Genomic DNA, 15,713 nt, shown 5'->3' with positions numbered 1-15,713 from the left:
CACTTTGCAATGGTTCTTACAGGTTTTTGCTTTGTATAACTGTGACGCTTGTTCCCTGCTGCTTCCTCTGGCTGCCTTGATGACCGCTGAGGTAGTAGCAGTATGGGGTTCAACGTATGAAGCTTCATTTGTGGTGGTTAACTGGGGAGGGTGGGCAGTGGCACTAGCAGTACCAGCCAAACTCAGCTGAATCCCTTGTCAGGCTGGGGGGAGCAAAGCAAAGTCCCCTTTTGTTCTTTTTTTTTTTATGTTGGCCATCCCCAAAATTGAGGGAAGTGCCTTAGGTAAATAGATAATTGGTCATGTATTTGTAAAGAGTACATACATTAATGTGGTTGCATGGGTAAGAGTGGCAAATGGAAGAGTAGTAGAAAGGGCATTAATGGATTATGTGTTGATAACTAAAAGAATGTTTGGAAGATTGAAAGACGTGCACGTGTTTAGGGGTATGGCTAACGGTATGTCTGATCATTTTTTGGTGGAAGGAAAATTAGTTGTAGCAAAAGAGTGGGGGAATAGAGTAGGTGGATGTAAAAGGGAGCTAGTGAGGGTTGAAGAGCTAATAAAACCGGGGGTAAAAAGTAAATATCAGGAAAGGTTGAAAATGGCATATGACGAGATGAGAGTAAGAGAAACTGGTAATTTAGAGGAGGAGTGGAAGTTAGCAAAAGAAAATTTTGTTGGGATTGCAAGTGATGTATGTGGCAAGAAGGTTGTTGGAGGCAGCATGAGGAAGGGCAGTGAATGGTGGAATGAAGGAGTGAAGGTAAAAGTGGAAGAGAAAAAGAGGGCTTTTGAAGAATGGCTGCAGAGTAATAGTATAGAGAAGTATGAAAAATATAGAGAGAAAAAGGTGGAAGTAAAGCGCAAGGTACGTGAGGCAAAGAGGGCAGCTGACCTGAGGTGGGGTCAGGGACTGGGTCAGTCATATGAAGAGAATAAGAAGAAGTTTTGGAAAGAAGTGAAGAGAGTAAGGAAGGCTGGCGCAAGAATTGAAGAGACAGTGAAAGATGGAAATGGAAGGTTGTTAAAAGGAGAGGAGGCAAGGAAAAGGTGGGCGGAATATTTTGAAAGTTTGCTGAATGTTGAGGATGATAGGGAGGCAGATATAATTGCTGTTCCAGGTGTTCAGGTGCCAGTGATGGGAGATGAGAATGAGAGAGAGATTACAATAGAGGAAGTGAGGAGAGCACTAGATGAAACGAGAGTAGGAAAAGCATCTGGTATGGATGGTGTGAAAGCTGAGATGTTGAAGGAAGGGGGTGTGAAAGCTGAGATGTTGAAGGAAGGGGGTGTGACTGTACTTGAATGGTTGGCGAGATTGTTTAATGTGTGTTTTGTGTTGTCAATGGTACCAGTAGATTGGGTCTGTGCATGTATTGTACCACTATATAAGGGTAAGGGAGATGTGCATGAGTGTTGTAATTCAAGAGGTATTAGTTTGTTGAGTGTAGTTGGAAAAGTGTATGTTAGAGTACTGATTAATAGGATTAAGGATAAAACAGAGAATGCAATCTTGGAAGTACAGGGTGGTTTTAGAAGAGGTAGGGGTTGTATGAATCAGATTTTTACAGTTAGGCAGATATGCGAGAAATATTTAGCAAAAGGTAAGGAGGTGTATGTTGCGTTTATGGATCTGGAGAAAGCATATGATAAAGTTGATAGGGAAGCAATGTGGAATGTGATGAGGTTATATGGAGTTGGTGGAAGGTTGTTGCAAGCAGTGAAAAGTTTCTACAAAGGTAGTAAAGCATGTGTTAGAATAGGAAATGAAGTGAGCGATTGGTTTCCGGTGAGAGTGGGGCTGAGACAGGGATGTGTGATGTTGCCGTGGTTGTTTAACTTGTATGTTGATGGAGTGGTGAGAGAGGTGAATGCTCGAGTGCTTGGACGAGGATTAAAACTGGTAGGCGAGAATGATCATGAATGGGAGGTAAATCAGTTGTTGTTTGCGGATGATACTGTACTGGTAGCAGACACAGAAGAGAAGTTTGACCGACTAGTGACAGAATTTGGAAGGGTGTGTGAGAGAAGGAAGTTGAGAGTTAATGTGGGTAAGAGTAAGGTTATGAGATGTACGAGAAGGGAAGGTGGTGCAAGGTTGAATGTCATGTTGAATGGAGAGTTACTTGAGGAGGTGGATCAGTTTAAGTACTTGGGGTCTGTTGTTGCAGCAAATGGTGGAGTGGAAGCAGATGTACGTCAGAGAGTGAATGAAGGTTGCAAAGTGTTGGGGGCAGTTAAGGGAGTAGTAAAAAATAGAGGGTTGGGCATGAATGTAAAGAGAGTTCTATATGAGAAAGTGATTGTACCAACTGTGATGTATGGATCGGAGTTGTGGGGAATGAAAGTGATGGAGAGACAGAAATTGAATGTGTTTGAGATGAAGTGTCTGAGGAGTATGGCTGGTGTATCTCGAGTTGATAGGGTTAGGAACGAAGTGGTGAGGGTGAGAACGGGTGTAAGAAATGAGTTAGCGGCTAGAGTGGATATGAATGTGTTGAGGTGGTTTGGCCATGTTGAGAGAATGGAAAATGGCTGTCTGCTAAAGAAGGTGATGAATGCAAGAGTTGATGGGAGAAGTACAAGAGGAAGGCCAAGGTTTGGGTGGATGGATGGTGTGAAGAAAGCTCTGGGTGATAGGAGGATAGATGTGAGAGAGGCAAGAGAGCGTGCTAGAAATAGAAATGAATGGCGAGCGATTGTGACGCAGTTCCGGTAGGCCCTGCTGCTTCCTCCGGTGCCTTAGATGACCGCGGAGGTAGCAGCAGTAGGGGACTCAGCAGTATGAAGCTTCATCTGTGGTGGAAATGTGGGAGGTTGGGCTGTGGCACCCTAGCAGTACCAGCTGAACTCGGCTGAGTCCCTGGTTAGGCTGGAGGAACGTAGAGAGTAGAGGTCCCCTTTTTTGTTTTGTTTCTTGTTGATGTCGGCTACCCCCCAAAATTGGGGGAAGTGCCTTTGGTATATGTATGTATGTACATACATTAATGCATTTTTTGTACTGCATTTTGTATTTAGGTATAAGAGACATCTGTAATGATAATTTTTTTTTTTTTTTGCAGAACACCAGATAGATGTTTACTTAAAACTTGTGGACGGGGAGAAAAAATACAACTACTCCGTATTTCGAAAGGAAGCAATACCAGAAGAGTGGCATTATAAAAAGAACAATCGTGTTAGCCCCATTCTTTTGATTGCTGATGAAGGATATGTTTTTCAAGATTTTCATGATGTCATTGACTATTATAAGAATGGAAATTGGCCTGATTGTAAGATTTCACATTAATTAATTACCTGTATTTAAATTTTAAAATAATATAATTAAATTTTTAGTATGTATTGTATTTTTTGTTTGCGTTGATTATACAGTATTTGATATTTTTCTGTAATTCTTAATTTCAATAGTCTGAAAATAGTTGCTTATATATATTTTAGAACTGAAGTAAAAACCATTAGCTTTATGTTTTTTATACTTTCATGATGACAATATCACCTTGCATTCCAGTGACAGACGTGCACGGGGACCACGGTTATCCTGCTTATGTCCACAGCATGGAACCCATATTCGTTGCTTTGGGCCCTTCTTTCAAACGGAGATTCCAAGCACCACCTTTCAGTAATGTGGACGTTTACCCACTCCTGTGTCACCTGCTCTCCATCTCTCCAGGTCCCACCAATGGAACTCTGGAAAATATTTCTGCCATATTGGCAGTCCCCATCTCTTCATTAATCCAGCCTCTTCTTATTGCACTTGGTAAGGATCACATTTCTTGGCGGTGCTTGTATTCTATTATTTAAATATGATCATTTTATTTCTATGACTATTTTTCAATATTAAACTTACCCGATAATCATGTAGCTGTCAACTCCGTTGCCCGACAGAATTCTATGGAGGGATACGCCAGCTATCACAATACTAGAAGGGGGTGTACTTACCAGCGCCACCTGTGGCCAGGTACTCAATCATTTGTTGTTGACACCTCCTCAATTATTCCTCTGTCGTGCTTCCGGCTAGACGTTCTGGGATACGCTTATGGTCTTCGAGTTTATTCATGGATATTTGGTGAAGTATTCTCTTAGATTAACGGCTGTCGCTTTACTGGAATCCTTTTTATATTAGCTAGATAGCTTTTATTTAATACTGGTTAACGGTTAATGAATTTTTGCTTGTTTTTGGATCACCCTTTGGCTAACTCTTTGAAACAAGATGTCTGACGTTTCGCAAGCCCCCTCCCATAGACGATGTAGGTCTTGCAATAGGCGTATTCCGAAGGCCTCGGTAGATCCTCACACCGCTTGTTCTGACTGTAGGGACAGGCCCTGTCTATTAGAAAATCGATGTGAGGAGTGCACCGGACTTTCGGAATTGGAATTTGTCCGTCTTTTAAAATATTCATCTAAGTTAGAGAGAGGTAGAGTTAGGAGAAGTTCTTCTCACTCTTCTATGTTTTCCTCACCTCATGATCCCCTACCTTTTCCTACCCCTGTAGTGGCTTCCCCCGAACCTACTGTGTGCCCTCCGCCTGATATGTCAATTGTTTTGCGTGCTATTCAGGCTTTAGGAGATAAAGTAGAATCAGTGGTAAGTGACCATAAGTCTCTGATGGCCGAGGTTAAAGAACTGAAGGTCAAGAGTGCAGTGGGTGGAAATAGTGCCAGTGCTGTGACGAGTGCTAGTGTCGGTGCAGTGCCAAGTGCTAGTGGTGCCAGTGTGGTGCGTGAGGATTTTTCTGTGCGAGCCAGTCGTCCTCCCAGTCCGGGACCTCTTGCAAGCTCCCATGCCCAGGGGAGAAGCAATGTCGAAGGGCTTAAGGGTTCGACAGGCCTTGTTAGGCGCACAGAATTATCCTCGGTGGTTGCGGGCGTGTCTTCCTTAGACCGTCACTCCCACCTGCAGACGATTGAGCCCGTCTTCTCGTCCGCTGATCAACATGCAGGGAAGAAACGTTGGTCTCAGGTCTCGAGACCGCTTAAACGTAGAGTTCAGTCAGCGAGTGCTCAGCCAGGTTGCAGTCATTGGCTCAGCTCTGACTCGCCTCAGTCATCGGTCGACTATACTCCGCCCAAGAGGAGTAAGGTTCTGCCTAAACAGAGCCCGACTGTGACTTTACCTCAGTCTGTTATCGTTTCTGCCGACCCCAAGTGGACCCTGCTTCAGTCCATGCAAGCTCAGCTTTCGGACTTGATGCGTGAGTGTCGGGCTGAGAGTGTTGCACCTCCTCCTCTGCCTACACTCCCTCTACCTGTTCTCGCTCCGCCTGTGCTCGCCCAGCCTGCACCTGCTCCGCCTGGTCGCAGCACCATCTGCCAGGCGTACGATGTTGAGCCACTTTCGGAGTTCGCTGTTCCCAGTGTTGTTCAGCCTCAGCCTTCCTTAAGGCAACCCTTGCTTTGGGATCAGGAGAGTTATTCCACTCTTCCTCCGCCTCCCCTTGCTGCTCCACCAGTGGTGCAACTCTCGGTTGGGGTACAACAACCTCTCCCCTCCGTGAGTCTGTCTGCTCAACCATCGCTGCAGCGAGCTCAACCCTCCTCTAGGCAAGCTCCTCTACACCCTGGACTTGCGCCTCAGGAGCCTCAGCTTGCGAGAACTTTACCTTGTTCTGCGCAGCCTCAACCTCTTCATGCTCCACTCATCTCACAGGAACAGGAACGGACTACTCCGCCTCCGTCCTCCGCTCAGCTTGTGCAATCCTTGGGTTCAACTCTTGCTAGGAGTCAACCTCCTTCACCCATGCGCCTGCCTTCTGCTTCGTCTGTTGTTCAGCCTATGCAGTCTGAGCCTCAGGTTTTCCCTCAGGATGAGGAAACCTCTGTTATTGTTCCTACCCGTTCTGACTCTGCGGTTCAGCATTCTGGTCCGATCGCTTCGCTACCCTCTGCTGATGAAGTGTCGGATGATGAGGAGGCACACCTTGATCCCTCATCAGACGTGGAAGAGTCTAAGCTTTCTCCATTGTCTATTGATTTTCGAAAGGTCTTGGCTCTACTCAGGGAGATTTACCCAGACCACTTCGTCTCTGCTATTCCCCGCTCTCCTCCATCTGAGTTTTCGCTGGGCGTACAACAAGCTAAGTCCAACTATACTAAGCTTGTCCTAGCTAGATCCTCCAAGAGGGCTTTAAGGATCTTAGGGGAGTGGCTTCAGTCTAAACAACACCTTGGCAAGACTTCCTTCATGTTCCCTCCAACGAAGCTCGCTTCGAAAGGTTGCGTTTGGTATGCCACAGGGGAAGCACCAGGCTTGGGAGTACCTGCCTCTGCCCAGGCTGACTTCTCAAGTCTGGTGGACTCGCCTCGGAGGACTGCGATGAGACGCTCGAAGGTTTGTTGGACCTTCTCAGACCTGGATCATCTTCTGAAAGGGTTGTTCAGAGCTTTTGAAATGTTTAACTTTCTCGACTGGTGCCTGGGAGCCCTCAGCAAGAAAACCTCTCCTGCGGACAAAGATTCTGCCATGCTAATTATGTCCTGCATGGATAAGGCCATCAGAGATGGATCGGGTGAGCTAGCGTCGTTATTTGTATCAGGGGTGTTGAAGAAAAGGGAACAACTGTGTACCTTCCTCTCCGCCAGCATTACACCGTGCCAACGGTCACAACTCCTTTTTGCTCCACTCTCAAAGTTCCTCTTTCCCGAGGAGCTAGTTAAGGACTTGTCGGCTGCCCTGATACAGAAGGACACGCACGATCTTGTAGCCTCATCGGCTCGTAAGTCTAAGGTTACCACCTCTGTCCCCAAGACTTATCGCTCCCCAGTGGCTGATACCCCGGCTACGAGGTTCATACCGCCCTTTCGTGGTAGAGCCCCCAGCCGAGGAAGCTCCCGTCCAGACTCTCACAGGAGCAAGTCTAGGAAAGGACCCAGGACATCTAAGGGAAAGAACTGACTCTCAGATTCTCCAGACAACAGTAGGAGCCAGACTCAAGATCTTCTGGCGAGCCTGGGAGAAGAGAGGTGCAGACGCACAGTCTGTCAGTTGGCTGAGGTACGGTTACAGGATTCCATTCTGCCTCAAACCGCCTCTGACCACATCGCCCATCAACCTCTCTCCCAACTACAAAGAAGAGGACAAGAGGCTAGCATTGCAACAGGAGGTGTCGCTACTTGTGCAGAAGAAGGCAGTGGTTATAGTCCGGGACCATCAATCCCCGGGCTTCTACAACCGTCTCTTTCTTGTGGCCAAGAAGACAGGAGGTTGGAGACCGGTGCTGGACGTCAGCTCTCTCAACGAGTATGTCACCAAGCAGACGTTCACAATGGAGACGACCAAGTCGGTCTTAGCAGCGGTCAGACAGGAGGACTGGATGGTCTCGTTGGACTTGAAAGATGCATACTTTCACGTTCCCATTCATCCAGACTCCCAACCTTTCCTGAGATTCGTTTTCGGAAAGGTTGTCTATCAGTTCCAAGCCCTGTGTTTTGGCCTAAGCACAGCTCCTATGGTCTTTACTCATCTGATGAGGAATGTAGCGAAATTCCTGCACTTATCGAACATCAGAGCCTCCCTCTACCTAGACGACTGGCTGTTGAGAGCCTCCACGAGTCGTCGTTGTCTGGAGAACCTCTCTTGGACTTTAGATCTAATCAGAGACCTAGGTCTATTAGTCAATATAGAGAAATCTCAACTCATTCCCTCCCAATCCATTGTGTACCTGGGAATGGAGATTCAGAGTCGGGATTTTCGGGCTTTTCCATCGGCCCCCAGGATAAACCAAGCCCTAGAGTGCATCATGAGCATGCTGAAGAGGAGCAATTGCTCAGTGAGACAGTGGATGAGTCTCACAGGGACCCTCTCATCACTGGCCCTGTTTGTCGAGCTAGGGAGACTCCACCTCCGCCCTCTTCAATTCCATCTTGCGGCTCATTGGGACAAGGGCTCGACTCTAGAAGCAGTCTCTATCCCTATCAACCAAGAGATGAAGACCACTCTCCTGTGGTGGAAGCACAATCTCCTTCTCAAGGAGGGTCTATCATTGGCCATCCAGACCCCCCATCTTCATCTCTTCTCGGATGCATCGGACTCGGGCTGGGGTGCGACCTTGGACGGACGGGAATGCTCAGGAGTATGGAACAAGGAACAAGGATTACTCCACATCAACTGCAAGGAACTGTTAGCAGTTCATCTTGCCCTGTTGAACTTCAAGTCCCTCCTGCTAGGCAAAGTGGTGGAGGTGAATTCAGACAACACCACAGCCTTGGCTTACATCTCCAAGCAAGGAGGGACCCATTCGAGGAGCCTTTACGAGATCGCAAGGGACCTCCTCATTTGGTCAAGAGGTCTAAACCTCACACTGGTCACGAGGTTCATCCAGGGCGATATGAATGTTTCAGCGGATCGCCTCAGCAGAAGGAATCAGGTCATTCCCACGGAATGGACCCTCCACAAGAGTGTGTGCAACAGACTTTGGACCTTGTGGGGTCAACCTACCATAGATCTGTTTGCCACCTCCATCACCAAGAGACTTCCGCTTTATTGTTCCCCTGTTCCAGACCCTGCAGCGGTTCATGTGGATGCTTTTCTTCTGAACTGGTCCCATCTCGACCTGTACGCATTCCCTCCGTTCAAGATAATAAACAAAGTTCTGCAGAAATTCGTCTCGCACGAAGGGACACGGCTGACGCTGGTTGCTCCCCTTTGGCCTGCAAGAGAATGGTACACAGAGGTACTTCAATGGCTAGTCGACTTCCCCAGGACTCTACCTCTAAGAGTGGACCTTCTACGTCAACCACACGTAGACAGGTTGCACCCAAACCTCCACGCTCTTCGACTGACTGCCTTCAGACTGTCGAAAGATTCGCTAGAGCTAGAGGCTTTTCGAAGGAAGCAGCCAGTGCGATTGCCAGAGCTAGAAGAATTTCCACTCGTAGAGTCTACCAGTCTAAGTGGGAGGTCTTCCGAAGCTGGTGTAGAGCCAATTCAATATCCTCTACCAATACCTCTGTGATCCAAATAGCTGACTTCCTTCTTCATCTTAGGAATGAGAGATCCCTTTCAACACCTACGATTAAAGGATATAGGAGCATGTTGGCCTCAGTTCTCCGCCACAGGGGTTTGGACCTGTCTTCCAACAAGGACCTTCAAGACATTCTCAAGTCTTTTGAGACGTCTAAAGAACGTCGTCTTTCCACTCCAGGCTGGAATCTAGACGTAGTCTTAAGGTTCCTTATGACATCTAGGTTCGAACCTCTCCAGTCAGCTTCCTTCAAGGATCTTACCCTCAAGACTGCTTTTCTCGTTTGCCTTGCAACAGCTAAGAGAGTCAGTGAGGTTCATGCCTTCAGCAAGAACATTGGTTTCACAACCGAATCTGCAACATGTTCTTTTCAGCTTGGATTCCTAGCAAAGAACGAGCTTCCTTCACGTCCTTGGCCTAGATCGTTCGAAATACCTAGCCTCTCCAACATGGTAGGTAACGAACTAGAGAGAGTTCTTTGCCCTGTCAGAGCTCTCAAATATTATCTGAAGAGGTCTAAACCTATTCGAGGACAGTCAGAAGCCTTATGGTGTGCCATCAAGAAACCCTCGAGACCCATGTCCAAGAATGGGCTTTCGTACTATATAAGGCTTCTGATCAGAGAAGCACATTCTCACTTAAAGGAGGAAGACCTTGCATTGCTGAAGGTAAGGACCCACGAAGTAAGAGCTGTAGCTACTTCGTTGGCCTTTAATAAAAACCGTTCTCTGCAGAGCATTATGGATGCAACCTATTGGAGGAGCAAGTCAGTGTTTGCATCATTTTATCTGAAAGATGTCCAGTCTCTTTACGAGAACTGCTACACCCTGGGACCATTCGTAGCAGCGAGTGCAGTAGTAGGTGAGGGCTCAGCCACTACATTCCCTTAATCCCATAACCTTTTTAACCTTTCTCTTGAATACTTTTATTGTTGTTTTTATGGTTGTTACGGTAGGCTAAGAAGCCTTCCGCATCCTTGGATTTGGCGGGTGGTCTATTCATTCTTGAGAAGCGCCTGGGTTAAAGGTTTGGTAGAGGTCCTTTAGTAGGGTTGCAACCCCTTGTACTTTGGCACCTTTGGGTTGATTCAGCCTCCAAGAGGAACGCTGCGCTCAGTAAGGAAGACGAACTTTAAATAAAAGGCAGAGTAACGGTTCTATTCGACTTCCTTACCAGGTACTTATTATTTCATTGTTATTTGAGATAACTGTTATATGAAATATGGGATACTTAGCTATCCTTTAATCATGTACACTGGTTTTCACCCACCTCCCTGGGTGTGAATCAGCTACATGATTATCGGGTAAGTTTAATATTGAAAAATGTTATTTTTATTAATAAAATAAATTTTTGAATATACTTACCCGATAATCATGATTTAATCGACCCTCCCTTTCCTCCCCAGAGAGAACCAGTGGACCGAGGAATAATTGAGGAGGTGTCAACAACAAATGATTGAGTACCTGGCCACAGGTGGCGCTGGTAAGTACACCCCCTTCTAGTATTGTGATAGCTGGCGTATCCCTCCATAGAATTCTGTCGGGCAACGGAGTTGACAGCTACATGATTATCGGGTAAGTATATTCAAAAATTTATTTTATTAATAAAAATAACATTTTCATTTTACTTACGGTAATGTTGATAAAGTCTAAAACTGTAGGGGATGATCAAAGAATTATCGATGCATTAATTTTAACTCAATATTTCTTAAGTTTAGTCATTGTTTGAAAGTCCAAGATCATTATCCAATTGAGTTTACAATATCAATTCACATATTTGTATAACCTCTATGTTTTATTATACTGTCCAAAATAGGAACCCATATCTGCTAAAGAACAGATTAGTAGATCATCCGTCACTGATAAACTTTGATTTTATTTGGTGTATACACAATATTACAAGTGTAAGGGCAATCTTCTCAAAACAAGTGGTTTTGTCAAAGGTGCTGTGTAGTCTCCAAGTATTTTCTTGTAAAACGCTAGAACAGGGAATCCAATACAACATACGTAATTACCAAAGAAATACTGTCTCCCCTGATCTAGGGTTAGTGTATAGATGTGCAAAGCATGGATTCAGTGTGTGCTGTTTAAGGGAGAATCGAGTTCAGGCACTATTGAGTTTGATAACTCCAATGCAGAAATTATCGGGTTATCAGTGACATGTCATTAACGAGAACTATCCCTGCAGGTGGAGACAATGCTACCTGCACACCAACTTATGCCTAGCTGCTATCTTTCAACTCAGAGTGAGAATCAGTTAATTTTCCCTCTCCCCTGCACAAGGCTAGGGAAGAGGAAGGGTATTGGAGACCACATAGCACCTCCTCAAAAACAGGTTTTTCCTTTATCAAAACCTCGTTTTCGGGGTTATTATGCTTTGCGGTCTACAAGGCCTTATACCAGAACAGTAACAGTAGACTCGTGTGCACCATCAAGGACAACCGTCTACCACGAAGCAAACAACTTGAGTACCTGTAAATGTGAGAAGAAAAGCATACAAGTCTGACACTCATCTCATAAGGGATAACTCTGGAGAAATACTTTATGCCTATCACCTTGCTTCTGTTTAAGGACCTGGCTGAAATGGGCTTTCCTCTTTAAATTCCCCCTTATAGGGCATCTTTCCTCTTTAAATTCCCCCTTGTAGGGCTCACGAACAACCAGGTACCGCACATGGATGTTGTACCTCTTGGATTTGTTTCAGGTAATGTTTAATGAATCTGTGTCTAGATCAACCTGTAAATCTCTGGGTGTTATGAAATTGCATATTAGCAAAGAATGCGAATGAAGAAGCAATTTGTCTCATACTGTGGGCTTTAGGGATGGAGAGGAGATCAGGATCCTTAATACGGAAGGTCATTAAAACACATATTGCCCCTGTAGAAAAGGACTGGTTGGTTTGGGTATTTTGGAACAAACCAATTTTGGAAGGTCAGGATCTCTGCAGACATAATTGTTATTATTATTACAAGATAAACTACAACCCTAGTAGGAAAAGCAGGATACTATAAGCCCAGGGGCTCCAACAGTGAAAAGTAGTCCAGTGAGGAAAGGAAACAAGGCAATAAACTACAAGAGAAGTAATAAACAATTAAAATAAAATATTAATTGCAGGTAAACACCTGACAGGGGTTGCCCTCTCCTGAATCTGAGATTCATAATATAAAGCAGGTCCTGTCTCTAAATGGGCTATTCGATTTTGACTAAAAATAGGAAACCTTGGATCAGGATTAAGAGATGACCTGGAATAATGGTAATAAATTCCTGATTTCTTCAAAAGGCTACAAGCTCACTGACTTGCTCCTGAGGCTGAAGATATAAAAAAAATTACAGATTTTTATAATACAATAATCTCTTGCCATACCGCGGTTTGTCTATCGCACCCTCAGTACAGTACATTGTAGATTTGCAAGTATAATATATGTAAATCTATATCGCAGATTTCTGCTGGCAGATAAGTTTTATATTTTTTCAGATTTTAATCTTCAGTCTTAAATAGTAATTTTGGGCTAAAAATTAATAAAGTAAATTATAGTAATAAATAATAAAAATTCAGTTTGGTAGCAAGAAAGTAATGTACAGTAGACAGTTTCTATAGTTTGTTCAGCTGAAGAAAATGTATAATGTGCTGTATGTGACACACAAAATCGCACATCTGTATAGAAAAAACTCTGGAAGTATGAGAAGTGTAGCCTAGTTTGCCCAGATAATTTTGTACTATGTATGCTTTTGGCTGGTAGTGGAGACATGACCAATCATAGCCCGCTGATCAATATCCTGGCTGCTGATAGTCTGTTGGACCACAGGATCCCGTCAAGCAAACTACAGCATTCAGTAATGTATACCACGCTGTGCAGTTTGATTCTACATATAAGTACTCAACATCGGTCTGCATCTTTATCTGTATTGTAAGGTGTGTTTTGCATTTATGCCTGAGATTGTGAATAGCTTTCAAACCTTATAATCCCAGCTAAACTTTCTGCACCTTCTAAAGCTTCTGGCAGTGAAGTGAAGCATCAGAGGAGCTTATTATAGTGGAGAAAATGAAATCAATTGACATGCTTAAAGAAGGGAGAAGCTTTGAGACGTAGGTCGCCATTAAGGCACCAACAAATCTACCGTTCGCTACATAAAATAGGACGAAAAGAATATAAGGACGACGACAAATGTCACTTTTAACAAGACAACAAAAAGGTTGGCAACTTTCTGGAATAAGGCCATTGGAAGGATGGAGTCAGCATTGACCCTTAGGATAAGTAACTGTAGGATGAACAACATTGCCTTGGATACCAACACCATATTCAAGAAGGCCGGGCGGCTCTACGGCAAGTTTATTGATGGTGCTGACGACGATCCAGAACCAGGACTATCTATACAATTTCCCAACAAATCAACAGAATTTGATGCCAGTAGCGGCTGGTTTGATAAATTTCAAAAGGAGTTCAATCTTTGAAAGTGTGCCCCTGCATGGAGAAGCTGCCTCTGCTGATGAATATATGAACGAGATGTTTCAAACAATCACAGATAGTTATTCACGTGAACAAAGTTCTTAATATGGATGAGACTATCCTTGTTTGGAAACGTATGCCATTGGGGACTTTCTTTATGAAGGAGGAGGCCAGAGCCCCTGGATTCAAGGCCTACAAAGATCACTTAAGCACTGACATTGGATTGCTTTCACTAGTGCTTCCTCCCCAAAGTTAATATTTATCTTGCCAAAGTGGGGCTTCATTTTAAAGTGCTTATCCTAATGGACAAAGCTTAAGGCTTTGCAAACGACCTGTTTTATTATGGCCTACAGATAGAATTCTTACCGCTGAACACAACATCACTGATTCAACCCGTGGATCAAGGCATTATTCATGCTTTCAAGGTACTTTGTGTGAAACTCCCTGCAATATTTGGTAGAGTTTTTGGATGCAGATGACAACTTCTCGCTGAAGTACTTGTGTGGGTACAACATTGTAATGTTTCCAAAATATTCCTATATTCAAATAGTCATATTAAGGAGATAAAGAAAGAAACACTCAATGCTTGCTGGAAGAAACTGTGGCCAGTGATGGTCAACAATTATATGAGATTCTCTTCAGGCAAAATTTACCACTCGACAGTAGATGAGGCAGCGAGGCTGGCGAAATTGCTCAGATATGACTACGGACGATGTAAAAGACCTGATCAAGGCCCACTCAAGATCTGCTGACAGATGAAGATCTGAAGGAGATGATGACGTCCGCAAGTGAAGACTAAGAAGAAAAGGGAGATCCAGGGTAAGAGGAGAAGTCGGCGTAACACTAGAATGGCTCTGAAATCTAGCAAAAATAGTAAAAGAACTTAGGACAAGATAGAGACTCCCAGATGATTCGTGCATTGCAGTTTAGAAATGAAGTAGACTTTGCAATGTTAGTTCATAAGAATATCATTATGCATAAAAAAAGGCAACGTTAGCAATTTCCGATCACCGTGTTCCTCACTCACAAAAAAAAACAAAAAACATGGTATTACTGTGTCAGCTGCCCCTGAAAAGTCACAAAGGACATTTGAAGCCCTCAAAATTAATCTCGTCGAGGAACCATAAATTGATCACCCGTTCCAATGTGGATTCAAGGCATCACTTACCACTGGCTGGAAATCTACATTCAGAGCTACCTATAGTGGCAGCTTGTGGTTCTCTTTTGGTTGTAAACAGGTCTATTTGGAGATCTAGACTTAACTGTAGAATTTCTTAAAAGAGCTCTGATCCAAGGTCTGTATGCAGAACTATCTGTCAGGACAGGGTGTCTGACACTACACTGAGCGATCCGGAAAGATGGAATCATGGGGAACAAGGTTGGGAGAGCATTGTATAGGTATATCCTTTGCTGTCAGTAATGGGTTACTTTGCCTTGCACATTCCTTCCCTCTTCCATGCAAATCTGCTCTATACTTACCTTCCAGGTTCCATCTCTGGACATGTGACAGAGGTAGAACAATGCTGAATTTTTGTAATGGAAGTCTTGTACAGCTTTCTCCAGTCTTGAGGAGAGGTAGAATGACGAGCAAATTCCTTGCAAACTATATCTAACAAGAAGCAACTCCTTCCTCCTCCCGGAAAATTGGAGGATGGGTTGGTGTCTTATGAAATATTTTTGTTGATGTGCCTGGTTTAACATTGCCAATGCTATCTTTCCTATTAATGTCTTAGTACAGTATTAGCTCTTACCAATGAGTATTTTAACTGACAAAGGCTATTTAAATGCCTAAGAACAAGTGAAAATTTTTTCAAGTAATTTGTGTTTTTCCTTGATATACAAAACAAAGTACTTTGAATTAAATTTCCCTTGTCTACCAACCCTCTCAGTCCTAGGCCTAAGGACAAAAGTGGCTATTCGGTGACAGGCAGGTGGGTGGGCCACACCACCTGTCGTATCCTAACTACCTAGTTAACAATTAAATTACTATTTCGGTGCAGCTTTAGATGCATCCCTATTATTGATATCGTTATTCATTACTTCTTATTGCCTATATTTAGTTCCTTATTTCTTTTCTACATCAAGCTATTTTCCCTGTTGGAGCCCTCGTGCTTAAAGCATCCTGTTTTTCCAACTAGGGTTGTAGCTTAGCAAGTAATAGTAATAATAATAATAATAATAATAATTACAATAACAATAACAATAATAATAATAATGTAATAATATTGTAAAAGACTGAGGTTTGTATAGCTAAGAAAATGTTATTTTCATTAGTAAAATAAATTTTTTAATATACTTACCCGATG

The 15,713-nt window shown here is 43.8% G+C and overlaps 1 protein-coding gene across 2 annotated transcripts in view; it reads left to right on the top strand.

Moving 5' to 3' along the window:
- Positions 1-15,713, top strand: part of LOC137652152 (bis(5'-adenosyl)-triphosphatase enpp4-like) — a 50,967-nt gene that overhangs the window by 13,669 nt on the left and 21,585 nt on the right. For both annotated transcript variants that reach the window (XM_068385355.1, XM_068385357.1), the window contains exons 5-6: positions 3,066-3,272; positions 3,509-3,757. In XM_068385355.1, the coding sequence (XP_068241456.1) occupies positions 3,066-3,272; positions 3,509-3,757 (456 nt within the window). The remainder of the gene's footprint in view (positions 1-3,065; positions 3,273-3,508; positions 3,758-15,713) is intronic.

This window comes from Palaemon carinicauda, chromosome 13, assembly GCF_036898095.1.
Source record: "Palaemon carinicauda isolate YSFRI2023 chromosome 13, ASM3689809v2, whole genome shotgun sequence".
In the NCBI taxonomy this organism is placed as follows: domain Eukaryota; kingdom Metazoa; phylum Arthropoda; class Malacostraca; order Decapoda; family Palaemonidae; genus Palaemon; species Palaemon carinicauda.
This window is presented reverse-complemented; position numbering and strand designations above follow the sequence as displayed.